Raw genomic sequence first — 13,959 nt, forward strand, 5'->3', positions numbered from 1 at the left:
GGGCCCAGGGCTGCCAGGCCTGGGCTGGGCACTCTGCCACAGGTAGCCTTCTGAGGGCCCTTTCATCTGAGTCCCAGCTGCCACTTGGCTGGCTGGCCAGAAGCCCAGCTGCCTGGGGAGCAGAAGGGCTGGAGGCTTTGTCTCAGGAAGAACAAAGAGCTGGTGGGTGGGAGGAGGGCAGAGGGAAACAGCACTTGCTCTTGGAATCAGGCCAAAGGGAAATAAGATCCAGCATAGACAACACCAAGGGGCCCTTAGAATTCTTTGGTTGCCATAGCACCAAGCAAGACAGGATAACAGGGACCCTCTCAGATAATTCCCCAACCCCTACCATGTTATAGGTAGAGAACTGAGGCCTAGAGAGAGGGAGGGACTGGCCCCAGGTTATCCTGTAAATGGTGGTTGAACCAGAGCTAGGACCTGGGTCTCTTTCCTGTTGGTGCTGACTCTGGTACAGACACTTCATCTTTGGTAGTCTAGGGGTGCTCATATATAAAATGTAGGTGGTGCCAGGCGCGGTGGCCCATAGCTGTAATCCCAGAAATTCAGGAGGCTAAAGCAGAAGGATTGCAAGTTCAAGGTCAGCCGTAGCAATTTATCAAGGCTCTAAGTAACTTACGTGAGACCCTGTCTCAAAATAAAAACAAAATAAAGGACTAGGGATGAGGCTCAGTGCCTCAGTACTAAACACACACACACACACACACACACACACACACACACACACACACCCTAGAGGAAGAGGAGGAAAAGTTTATTTTGGCTCTTGGTTCCAGACATTTATTCCATGGTTGACTGACTTCATTGCTCTGGGCCCAAGGTGAGGCAGAACTTTATGGTGGAAGTGTATGGTGGAAGGAAGCTGCTCCACTCGCATCAGCCAGGAGAGAGAGAGGGAATAGGAACGGGCCTCAGGGAAGATGAACCCTTGCAGGGCAAGCTCACAGTAGGCCCCCTCCTCCAATCACACCGCACATGCCTATAGTTAACCACAGAGTCGTTTTATTTAAACTAGAATGGATGGATTCAGTTACAGTTCTCATAGTCTAATCATTTTGCCTCTGAGAATTCCTGCATTAAAGAGCTTTTGAGGGATATCTCATATCCAAACCATAACAGATTCAAAAGGAAGTGGAGGACCATCTGAATTTGGTCTTAAGGTGGTGCTGGAGTTTTCCAGGCAGAGAAGAATGGACTGGTGGGCAATTCCAAGTAGGGGGAAACACGTATAAAGGCATGAAGGCATGAGAAGGGGGCTGGCGCTGGCGATGAAGCAGGAAGTGGACCTGAAAGCCCAGGCTGCTTGGTGCTCACCCACTGCCCCTTGGAATGGGCAGCCCTCCTTCCTGGGTGAATACACTTCAGAAGTCTGCCTCCCTGTGGAATCATCCGGACCCACGAGGCTGATGAACCTCAGACGAGTTAGACTATGCAGAGGACAGTGGCACTTGTGCTGTGTGGCATTCATAGGAGGTTCCCCAACCAGGCACAATGAGCAGGGAAGCCTGCCTTGAAGAGATCACAGGTCCCTCCCCATGGCTTGGACACTTTTGGAGTGTTACAATGATTAAGGAACATACTTCACCTGGTGTTATGGTTGAGAATGTTTCCTGATGATTCATGTGTTAGAAGCTTGGTACCCAGTATGGTGTGTTAACATGTAGTGGGACCTTTAAGAGGTGGGACCTAGTGAGAGGTCATTACTGGCTTCTCCTCAGTGTCTCTCTGGCTTCTGATCTTGAAATATGATCTCTCCCTCTCTCACATAATCTCACCATGATGCCAACTGCCATGTTATAACCCAGCCAAGAGCTGAATTGATGGGCCTCCTGATCTTGGACTTTCAGCCTCCTAAACTGTGAGCTAAATAAATCTCTTTCCTATGTAAAGTACACAGCATCAGGTATTTTGTCTTAGTAACAGAAAATGGACTAATATACCCCATAACCCAACGATTCTTCATGGGCAAAGGGAGAGAACTTTTGAGTGAAAAAGACATGGATCCAAACGTGGCTCCTGAAGTTACCAGCAGTATGACTTTTGAGAAACTCATTGAACTTCCCCAAGCTTCAGTTTCCTCATCTGTGCAGCAATTCTAACTATTTGGAAGGATTGGCACAAGAATCTGTGTTCACTGTCAGTACTCAGCACATGCTAGTTTCTTTTTTCCTCCCTCCTTCACTTTGCACAACTTACCTCTCTGCTGGAAAGGATGCCATTCAGACCTCTCTTGCACAAACCTCTTCCTCCTTCAAGATGACCCTCTTACATGAAGCCTTGCAAGATTCCCCAAAATGAAAAACTGACTTCCTCTTGGAATATCTTTTTTTTTTTTTTAATATTATTTATTTATTTTTTTAGTTTTTCAGAGGACACAACATCTTTGTTTGTATGTGGTGCTGCTACCGCTTGAGCCACATCCCCAGCCCTTGGAATATCTTATGCTAGTCTTATGGTGTTGCTTTTTCTTTTTCACTTTTAATCTTTTTCAAAATTGTATGTGCATGGAATTTGATTTACTCCATTTCAGTTCCTGTGCCTTCCCCTTTCTCCTCCTCTTCCCCCATTCTACTTCCTCTACTGATCTTCCTTTCACTTGCTTATTTTTTTTTAAAGTTTTGATTAGTGCTTTATACACATACATAAAGGTAGAATTCACTGTGGTATATTTGTACATGGACGCAGTATAAGTTTGCTAAAACCATTCTACATTTCCTCATCTTACCTGTCCCTCCTCACTCCCTTCTGATATTCTTATATCCCACTGATCTTCCCTAAATCTTTATGACATCTGATCCCCTCCCTTTTTTCTCTTATTTTACTCTAGTTTCTGCATAAGAATCATAAAGTAGGGCTGGGGATGTGGCTCAAGCGGTAGCGCGCTCGCCTGGCATGCGTGCGGCCCCAGTTTGATCCTCAGCACCACATACAAACAAAGATGTTGTGTCCGCTGAGAACTAAAAAATAAATATTAAAAAATTCTCTCTCTCTCTCTCTCTCTCTCTCTCTCTCTCTCTCTCTCCTCTCCCACTCTCTCTTAAAAAAAAAAAAGAATCATAAAGTATGGTCTTCTTGTGGAACTTATTTCACTTACCATAATGTCTTTTTAAAAATATTTTTAGTTTTCAATGGACCTTTGTTTTATTTATTTATTTATATGCAGTGCTGAGAATTAAACCCAGTGCTTCACACATGATAGGCAAGTGCTCTACCACTGAGCCACAACTAGAGCTTGTAATATAATATCTTTGAGGTTCATTCAAATTATTTCATGTTAGAGCATGTGTCAGAATGTTATTTGTTTTAAGGCTGAAAGATATTCTATTGTGTTATATATTACACTTTGTTTACCCATTCACCTCTTTAAAATTTTTTTTTTTTTAGTTGTATATGGACTCAATGCCCTTATTCGTTTTTATGTGGTGCTAGGATTGAACCCAGGCTTTGAACTTGCAAGGCAAGTTCTCTACCACTGAGCTACAACTCCAGCCCTCCATTCACCTCTTGATGGACATTCGGGCTGCTTCCACTTCTTGGCTATCGTGGATAATGCTGCTATGACCAAGAGCGAACAAATGTCTCTTCAAGACTTTATTTTCTACTTCTTTGGAGAAGTAGTCAGAAATGGAATTGCTGGATCTTATGATAGTTCTATTTTAGATGTTTTGAGGAAAATCTATATGATTTCCCAGACTGGTCAAATTTTTATTATTTTTTTAACTAAATTGATTTTTTAGAACTTATGTGTGTGTGTTTGTGTGTGTGTGTGTGTTTGTGTGTGATGCTGGGGACCTAATCCAGGGTCTTGTAAATGCAAGGCAGGCACTTTACCAACTGACCTATATCCCCAGCCTGACCTTATTATTTTTTTGAACAGTTTTAGATTTACAAAGAAATTGAGATGATAGTACGGAAAGTTTCCACATATGCTACACTCAGTTTTCCTATTTATTTATTTATTTTTTGTGGTATTGGGGATTGAACTCAGGGCGTTTCACCACGGCAGCCTCTCACCAAGTATTTTACAAATTCACTAAGTTGCTCTGGCTGGACTTAAACTTGCAATTGTCCTGACTCCATCTCCCAAACTGCTGAGATTATAGAGTTGTGCCACCACGCCCAGTTCTCTGTTCCTTAACATATTTTAATATTGTACATTTGTTACATTTATCCATAAACCAACATTGATATAGTATTTTTAAAATATTTTTAGTTCTAAATGAACACAATATCTTTGTTTATTTATTTATTTTTATGTGGTGCTGAGGATAGAACCCAGTGTCTTATGGGTGCGAGACAAGTACTCTACCACTAAGCCACAACCTCAGTCCCTTGATATACTATTATTAACTGAAGTCAATGACTTATTTATATGTCCTTAGTTTTTTGTTTTTTATTTATTTATTTTCATTATCCCATCTAGTCTTGTGTCTCCTTAAGCCACTCTTGGCTATGAGTGAGGGCTTCTCAAATTTTCCTTCCTGTTTTTTTTTTTTTTAATTTTTTAATTTTTTTAGTTGTCAATGGACTTGACTTTTTTTTTTTTTTTTTTAATATGTGGTGCTGAGAATCAAACCCAGTGCCTCACATATGCTAGACAAGTGCTCTACCACTGAGCCACAACCCCAGCCCTCCTCCCTGTTTTTTGATGTCCTTGATAGTTTTTTTTTTTTTTTTTTGAGGAGTACTGGTTAGCTATATTTTAGAATGCCTTTCTATTGGAATTTGTTTGACATTGTGTTGTTTTTTTTTCCCCCAATACTAGGGACTGAACCCAGGAGTGCTCTACCACTAAGCTACATCCCCAGATTCCAGTCCTTTTAATTTTTTTTTTTTTTTTGAGGCAGGGTCTCATTAAATTGGCCTTGAATTTGAGAAACTCCTACTTCAGCCTTCTCAGTAGCTGGGATTACAGGCATACACCACAATGCCTGACCTGATGTTTTTCTTACTATTAGACTGGGGTTATAGGTTTTTAGGAGGTAGATATCATTTCTTTCTTTCTTTCTTTTCTTCCTTCCTCCTCTCTTCCTCCCCTCCTCTCTTTCTCTTCTCTTTTGACAGGATCTTTCTATGTTGCCTAGACAGATATGTACCATCATGCCCTGCTTGGAGGAAGATCGTTTTTATCACAAAATGTACATTCCATGATCAAGATTGGTAACTGTTGATGTTGACCTTGATAACCTGGCTGAAGTAGTAATACTTCAGTTTGTTGTCAGTTTCACAACAGCAAAGCTTCCTCTCTTTCACCCTTCCCATACTGTACTCTTCAATTAGTTGCTATGCACAGCCCACACATGAGGAAGGGGAGTTATGCTCTCCCCTGCTTATAGGTTATGATTTAACAATGAAAATATCAGGTCCTATATCTTTTCAAAATTGGTCACGCTTTGCAATCCTAGCAGCTGCTCGGAGGTGGAAAAGTGGTCCACACTTCCCACCCTACATCCTAGAGCCTCACTTTTCTCATCTGTAAAATGGGAATTGATGATCTTTCACCAGTTATCATTGTAGGGAGTAGTCAGTGAGTCCCTGGTTGTCAGAATCAATTCCCTTGGCCATCTCCATTTCGCTGCGAAACTCCGGGCCCGGGAAGGGGCGGTGCCTAACCTAGGGTCTCCTCGCGGCCTCGCCCAGCCCAGGCCCGCCCAGCCGCAGGTAGCTGGGTGCATTTCCGCCTGCCAGAGTTATTTGCATGCTGCTGGGGTTCTTAGTGCTAACTGTCTACCGAGCCCTTATGAGTTTGACCTCAACGCCCCAGAATATGCGGCCCAGCCCGCCCACCGTGAGTGCGTGAATTCGCTGGGCGGACGGGTGGGCTGGGGCTGCTATATTCCCTCTCCTTTCCGCTCTGGCTCTCCCGCCACCTGGGTTTTCCTTCGCTGTTTTTTTTTTTTTTTTTTTTTTTTTTTTTTTTCTCTGCGGGTTGCTCCCCCGGTCTGAGTCTCCCGTTTCTAGTGGCGTTGTCTCCCTCTGCCTTCGGCTGGGCTCTCTCCTTTGTCCTCGGTGGCTGTCCCTCCTGCTTTGCTCCTTCTGCTTTCGCGCCTTGGTCCCTATTTGGCTCTGTGTAGACTCTCTGCGCTTTTTCTTTTCCTTCCTTCCTTTTCGTTTCCTCCGCTGGAGATTGAACCCAGGGCCTCGCACATGCTGGGCAAGCTCTCTACCCCTGAGCTCAGCTCTAGCTCTTTATATTTTATTCTGAGACAAGGTCTCGCTTCAGTTGCTGAGGCTGTCCTGGAACTTGCCATCCTGCGGCCTCGGCCTCTGTAGGCGCTGGGATTACCGGCGTGCACTACTGCACCCGCTTCGCCGCCCTCCCTCTCCACTTGATTCGTGTCCTTTGTTTTGGTTCCACTCTGTGTGTGGCGTGTCCCCCAGGACCCCCATGCCCATTCCCCTGGCTCTGGTGTAGTACTCTGTTCTTATTCTGTCTCTCCCTTTCCCCTGCCCCAGATGGGGGAGTCTATTCAACCAGCCCAAGGGAATCCCATGGGATTCCCCTGCCATTTCCAGCCTGCCTTTGTCTGCCCTCTGCCTGGATTTTGAGTCCCCCTGTAACGAAAAGCTTGGGCCTTGACCCCAATGCCAATCAATGCCAATTTAATAATGAGAACACGTTTTGAGAAAAAGGGAAAAGAAGGTTTGGTGCTTTGCTAGCAAAGGAGAAACACAGGGGACTCCTGTCCCAAAGGCTGTGACTCTCTGGATCAGGGGGTGTGTGTGGGGGGGTGAGGGTGGAAGGTATGGGGGGTGAGAGTGTTTAAAGAAACACTTCAAGTGTTACATTCCAGGTGTGCTCTGATAGGGGTATCAGGGTACCCTAATATTCACTTCCCAGATCCTCAGCAGGTATCTCTTCCAGTAGTGGGAGTGTTCAAGGGTAATTAACTAGGGGATATCTCCTAGTTAGGATATCACTGTCTCCCTAATCTTGTTAGGGAGGGGGAGAGGGGAGAAGAGAGAAAAAAAAAACATTAAAAAACAAAAAAGCCTTTGAGCAATTAGGGCTTTATTCAGAAGGCAAGGGATCACTGTTATACCCCTGCTTGCTTATTTGTCCCCAGGAATTGGGAGAGGGAGTTTGGAAAGAGTATTAAAAAAAAAAAAGCCCCTGTAGGATTCAAAGTCCAGAGTGCTAACCATTACACTATGGGACCTGCTAAAAAGTCCCAGTAGGGCTGGGGTTGTGACTCAGTGGTAGAGTCCTTGCCCAGCACATGTGAAGCACTGGGTTCAATCCTCAGCACCACATAAAAAAATAAATAATAAAAGGTATTGTGTTCATCTACAACTAAGTGTATATATATATATATATATGTGTGTGTGTGTGTGTGTGTGTGTGTGTGTATTTATTTTATTTTTTTTAAAAAAGCTCCTGTGCACTACAAAAGCAAAAAATTCTAATTTTCTCCTGGTTTAAGTGCCATCCTGAATATTGCAGGAAAAGAAAGGGGATTAGCAGTGGGGAAGAGTATGAGTCTTTCCCATAGAGTGATGACAGTGTTGTTGGTGTTAGCTGTTGATAGAGTCACTAGCTCATTATCTGTGTGCTCTAGATGTTGTGTACTCAGGGTGCTCAGTGCTTGTTGCCCTAGGTGCTCAATAAATAACAAATTCCTGGGCAAAGGCAGGCAATTTATGGAGCCAGCACTGAGAATGATTCCAGGTAGGGCAAGATTTGGCCTTTATCAGAATATCAGGTGCTCCTGTGAATCAATCCAACAGACATTTATCGAATATCCCTGGTGTGCTGAGCCTTGTAGTATGTGACATACTGATGAATTAGGAGTGTCTGGGTGAGGTGGCTCATGTTTGTAATTCCAGTGACTCCCAGAGGCTTGGAAGGCTGAGGCAGGAGGATCACAGGTTCCAAAGCCAGCCTTGGCAATTTAGCAGACCCTGTCTCAAAACAAACAAAACATTTAAAGGGCTGGGGATGTGGCTCAGTGGTTAAGTACCTCCAGGTTCAATCCCTGGTCGGTGGGTGGGGAGCAGAGAGTGACAACATCAGTTTTGCACTTCAGAAAAGGGACTCTGATTTCAGAATGGAGAATGGATCTGGGGGAGTCCAGAGGGTCATGGAACTTACCAGGCAAATAGAATTACTAGGATCTGGTGATTGATTAGGTGCGTGGGGAAATTGAGGGGTGGGAGCAGAACACAAGATTACGTAGGGCTCAGATAACTGAGTAGAGAAGTGGGAAAGTTCAGGGTTGTGGATTGGTGAGAGATCTTGAAGGGCTTGGGGAACATTTTGGGAAGATATCCCTTCTTTCATTCATCTGAGACTAATCTAACAAAATGTATGAATGTTTGAAGGAATAGGTAAAATGTGTAGAGACCCTGTAGCTTGAACTGGGTGTGGGCTGGGTCTAATTCATCCCTATATCCTCATGGCCAGCACCAGCTCTACTTTGTCACTTCCTAATTATGAGACTCATCTCTGACTTTTCCTTGCCTGTGATATGAGGACCTTTAAGAAGACCTGTGAATCAGGTGTGATGGCTCAGACCAATAATCTAAGCAACTCAGGATTCTGAGGCAGGAGGATTGCAAGCAACTCAGGAAGGTCCTCAGCAACTAAGTGAGGCTCTATCCCAAAATAAACGGCTAGGGAATGTAGCTCCAGTGGTAAAGCATCCCTGGGTTCAATCCCCAGAACAACGCATATACACTCAAAGAAAGAAAAGACCTGCAAGCTTTCAGTGATAACAGGAATAATGAGAACACATTGGTTCATTCACGGGGTAAAGTCTTCGAATTCTCATTTAACTGCCTGCTTTGCAGAGGTGACCTCAGGGTTAACCAAACAGCCCTGCCAAGGCCCTTGAAGTTTATGGGAGAAAGGAGTAGTCATAGATCCTGGGCTTATTTCTCTCAGCTGTATTGACAGCTGCTGACAAGATGCATTCTCTCCTCTGCCTTTTCCCATCTAGTAGCACAACTGTCCCCTGGTAGGAGCTGTTGCCATGGCAACTCAGTGCTTTCCAGCAGTTTGATTGTGTTTGGCCCTCTTAATTTCAGTATACAACTTTAATCTTAGAGGTAGAGTCTACAGGCCAGTTGAGAATGAGGTAGCACCTAAATCAGACTGAAAGACAATCCTGAGCCCTTTCTCCATCCCTGACCCTGCAGTGAGTTGTAAAGTCTCCAGGTCTGGAATCCAGCCTTCCCTTTAACATTACACAGATGGGAGCAGCAGCCATCACATCCCTTAGGAAATCAAAACCTTCAACACAAAAAGTTGACACCTCCTACCTTTGAGTCTTCCTCTCAGCACCTACATGTGTAAGCCATCTGTTTCTCTCGTGGAAGCCATCTGTTTCTCTCCCCTGTGAGCTCTTTGAGGGCAGGGGCTTTGTCTTAATCATCTGCCTAGCACAAGGCTTGCAAACAATAGGTCTTCCACATATTTTGTCAAATCAATGAATCAGTAGGAGATGAAGAATGGAGGTGAGTTTGGAGTACAGCAGACCCGAGTTCAAATCATCACTTAGTAGTTGGTTGATCTTAAACAGCTTACTTTACCTCCTTCAGCTTTAGTTTCTTCATCTGTAAAATAGGGATTTAATACATTCTAATAGCAGTGTGGTTATGATTGAATTAGACAATGCATTTAAAACACTGTGTGGTGGTTGTGCACTCCTGTAATCCCAGTAACTCAGGAGGCTGGGGCAGGAATATCACAAGTTTGAGGCTAGCCTCAGAAACTTAATGAGACCCTGTCTCGAAATAAAGAATAAAAAGGGTTGGGGACGAGGTTTCGTAGTTAAGTGCCCCAAACCCCTAAACGACAACAACACAAAAACAAAAACAATAAAATTGCAGTTTCTAGAATGTGAAGGCTGGGACCATGTCCTGCTTATTCATCACTGGTTCCCAGGTATCTGGCACAAAGTACAAAGTAATCACATACATATTTTATTGAATGAGTGAATTTTAAATAACAAAAGTTGCTTAGGAAGCTAGTTTGTAAAAGTAACAACTGGTGTATCACTTCATGTGTACTAACAATTATATGGTTTTCTGTTTGTTTGCAGTGCTAGGGATAAAACCCTGGGCCTTAAGCCATCACATCCTTTAGAAATCCCTTAGAAACACCCAAAGTTTCTTCAACTGCAACACAACTCCCAGTCTGGTTCCATGTCCCTCTCCCTACTAGCTGAGGGCATCTCCAAGCAGACTTACTTGCATCCTTCGTGCTCAGTCCAGGGTCTGGTACAGAGAGGTTTTAAAAATTCCACTGGACATCTTAACTTAATTTACCCTTGCACATTTATAATTTATGAAGCAGTTTTACATCCACTGTATCTAGTGCTGACCAGTCCTATTTAAGCCCTACAGGCTCATATTTTGAAAAACATCCATCAAAACAAATTCTTCTTTTTTCTTTTTTCCCCAGTATTAGGGAGGGAACCCAGGGCTTTGCACACATTAGGCAAGTGCTATACCATCAACTTACGTCTCCAGCCCACAGATTCTATTTTTAAAATTAATCAAAGATCTGTCAACTGCTAATCAGAACTTCTGATGATAAAATATTTTTTGTCCTTTCAGTGTATGGTGGCATTTGTAATTCCAGTGGGTTAGGAGGCAGGAGTACCACAAATTCAAGGCCAGCCTGGGCAACTTAGCAAGAACTTGTCATAAAATAAAAAATAAAAAGGGTTGGGATGTAGCTCAGTGGTCTCCTGGGTTAAGTCTGTAGAACTACACATATACACACAAAAATAATTTTTGTCTTCAATTCCTAGCACAGGATGTGAGTACATAGTAAGTATCCATGAAGTACTTCTGAATGAATACTAGTTCTTTAAAATTTTCTGAAATGTGAGGGTGCATGGGGGCAGGAAAGATGGTAGAATGAGATGGGGGATCATCACCCACTCCCACCTCTTTCTTTCTTTCTTTCTTTTTTCTTTTTTTCCCCAACACTAGGGATTGAACCCAGCTGCATGATACCACTGAGATACACCACTAGTCCTTTTTATTTTTTATATTGAGGTGCTCAGGTTGGCCTCAAATTTGTGATTCTCCTACCTAGCCTCTTGAGTAGCTGGGATGACAAGTGTGCATCACCATGTCCATCCCTTTACTTTCTTTAATTTAAATTGCTTTATAGATCGGAGCATCCCAGGTTGGGAACTCCTGACCTGCATATTCTCAGGACTAGGAATGTAGCTCAGTGGTAGAGTGCTTGCCTAGCATGCATGGCAGGCACTGGGTTCTATTACAGTACCACAAAAAAATTGCATATTCTTGTCTTATAGATAAGGAAACAGACCCAGGGAGGAGAAAAGGCTTGCCAAAGGCCACATACTTTGGAAATATTATCACTGGGACTTCCACAGCAGTTTTCACTGATCTAAAGAAGTTAAAATGCTTGAAACTGGATATGGGGGCATGTGCTTGTAATTTCAATGGCTCTGAAGATAAGGCAGGAGGATCCAAGTCTGACACCAGCCTCAGCAATTTACAAGGCCCCAAGCAACTTAATGAGATGCTTCCTTAAATAAAAAATAAGAAGAGCTGGGGATGTAGCTCAGGGTAAAATGCCCCTGGGTTTAATCCCCAGTACTTAAAAAAAATTAAAATATGAATAAGAAGCTTGAATAGGCATTCTTGTGTCTGAAGTCTTTTTTCTCCTTAAAATATCCACCCTCTGGAGCTACACAGTGTACATATAATTCCTTTCAGTATGGTGAAACTTCCAATACTTAACGACAAAGGTTGCGGCTCCCCCATGTTCTGTATTAGGTTATTGAAATCAAGAGCTTTCTGGAGATGGTGCTGTTGGTTCACCCTACCGCTTTTGCCCCTAGGTATCCACCGTTGTAGAGTTGAACATCGGAGGCCAGATCTACACCACCACCATGGGGACTCTGAGAAAACTCCCAGGCTCAAAGCTGACAGAGATGTTTTGTAGCTCAGCCAAGGCCTGCACTGATGCAGAGGGCCGCTTCTTCATCGATCGCCCTGGCACCTATTTTGGGGCCATTCTGGACTACCTACGCAGTGGGCAGGTGCCTACACAGCACATCCCTGAGGTATACCGTGAGGCTCAATTCTATGAAATCCAGCCTTTGGTCAAGCTCTTGGAGGACACGCCCCAGATTTTTGGTGAGCAGGTGGCGCGGAAGCAGTTCTTGCTGCGAGTGCCTGGCTACAGTGAGAATCTAGAGCTCCTGCTGCGTCTGGCAAGGGCAGAGGCCGTGGCAGTACGCCAGTCAAGTGTGGTGGTGTGTGTGATGCGCACTGAGGAGGAAGCCACAAGGTGTGCCCAGCCCCTCCATTCTCTGGAGGCCAGAAAGATGCCAGTTGTCAAGTTTGGGCCCTGGAAGGTAGGCCCAGAAATCAAGGACCTACTGTACTGTGTGGAGATGGACATTAAGGCCCAGGGCTACCAGGTGTCCTGTGGGAGCTACTACCTGGATCATGCACACCGGGCCAAGGTCACTGATTGCTTCCATATATTCACCTTCACCTGGTGGTGATCCCCAGAGTCTGGGACTGTGTTATGGGCTCTGGTGGGGCTCATGAAATTAAAAAGTTGTCATCAAAAGCCATCTTCCTTTTATTTAACATATAAACATCAAACAATTTCCAAGTTTAGCTTAGGGCCTTGCCCCCAAATATTTATGCATACCTTTTCTCAACTTTCCACTCCTTGCACCTGATCCTTGTACACTTGCCTAGAAGATTCCAGCTGTTCCCTCTTCAAAGCTTCACGTACTTGCCAGCCCCTTAATGTACAATAACAAGACTAAGATAAACAGGAATGTTTCAACAGTGCTTTGCGGGAGATGCAGGATGACAAAAGGAAAATACAGGATATCATGAAACTAGATAGTTTGACCTAAAGATGCAATCTTCCCATCCTCAAGTGATGCCCTAGTTCATCCATACCTGGAACATGCCTTCCTGAGGAAAATCTCGTTAATACCTGTTAACCTGATGCTTAATACCTGATGCTTCCCAGATTGTCTTCACCAGTAGCTATATGTGTTTGTGGAAACCCCATAGCTGTCCTCTTCTCTAGAACAGTATTTTTCAAAGTATGACATCTGCATTCTTTGGGAACTTGCTAGAAATATATATTCTCAGGCTCCACTTCAGACATACTGAGTTAGAATCTCTGAGCATCAGCCTAGCATCCTAGTTTACCAGGCCCTCTGGATGATTCTGTTTGTATATGTGGTATTAGGGATTGAGTCCAGGACCTTGGGTGTGCTACTGAGCTACATCCCCAGCTCCCTCTGAGTGGTTCCAATCACTCTTAATTTTGAGACATATTTTGGTAAAAAAGCTGGGTGCTGTGGTGCACACCTGTGATCCCAGCTATTCAGGAAGCTGAGGCAGGAGGATTGTAAGTTTGAGGCCCACCTAGTACCTTAGTAAAACTGTCTCAAAATAAACAAATAAAAGGCTGGAGATGTAGCTTGGTAGAATAACCCTGGATTCAATTCCCAGTACCTCAAGAAAAAGAAAACAATTGCCACCTCTCAGACAAAAGTATAAAAGACTGGCCCCTGACTTACATAAGGAAAAAAAATTTCCCCAGTACTGGGGATTGAACCTGGGGGAACCTTACCCTACTGAGTTGTATCATTCCTTTTTGAGTCAGGGTCTTTCTAAGTTGCAAAGGCTGACCTTGAATTTGTGATCCTCTTGCCTCAGCCTTCTAAATTGCTTCCGTGCTGAGCTTCAATTTTCTTCAAGTTTCTGTTGCAGAGTTTCTTGTGAGATCAAGCTGGGGTCAGTCTTACTTGGGAGCACATTCTTGTTTAGCTTGTCTACATTGTTCCTACTCCCTTTCTAAGAGCACCAATTCTTCAATAAACCACTTGTAAAAGAGTTTATGTTCCACTTCTGCTTCTCAACCTAAGACAGAACTAAATTTTAAGGAAGGTAATCTGGATATTTATCTTTCAAGTTCAGTTCTGAGATAGATGGCCC

The 13,959-nt window shown here is 43.8% G+C and overlaps 1 protein-coding gene across 4 annotated transcripts; it reads left to right on the top strand.

Annotated features, from left to right (window-relative positions):
• Window positions 1-1,780: 1,780 nt before the first annotated feature.
• Window positions 1,781-12,505, top strand: Kctd14 (potassium channel tetramerization domain containing 14). 4 transcript variants are annotated; one of them, XM_076843935.1, is made up of 2 exons: window positions 1,781-1,858; window positions 11,826-12,505. In XM_076843935.1, the coding sequence occupies exon 2, from the start codon at window positions 11,877-11,879 to the stop codon at window positions 12,495-12,497; it is 621 nt and encodes a 206-aa protein (XP_076700050.1). In that variant the 5' UTR covers window positions 1,781-1,858; window positions 11,826-11,876; the 3' UTR covers window positions 12,498-12,505. The 4 variants fall into 4 exon arrangements, with proteins under 4 accessions (XP_076700050.1, XP_076700049.1, XP_076700047.1 ...); XM_076843934.2 differs by lacking the exon at window positions 1,781-1,858 and adding an exon at window positions 5,668-5,792; XM_076843932.2 differs by lacking the exon at window positions 1,781-1,858 and adding an exon at window positions 5,668-5,788.
• The last annotated feature ends 1,454 nt before the right edge of the window (window positions 12,506-13,959 follow it).

Source organism: Callospermophilus lateralis, chromosome 2 (genome assembly GCF_048772815.1).
Source record: "Callospermophilus lateralis isolate mCalLat2 chromosome 2, mCalLat2.hap1, whole genome shotgun sequence".
Lineage (NCBI taxonomy): Eukaryota > Metazoa > Chordata > Mammalia > Rodentia > Sciuridae > Callospermophilus > Callospermophilus lateralis.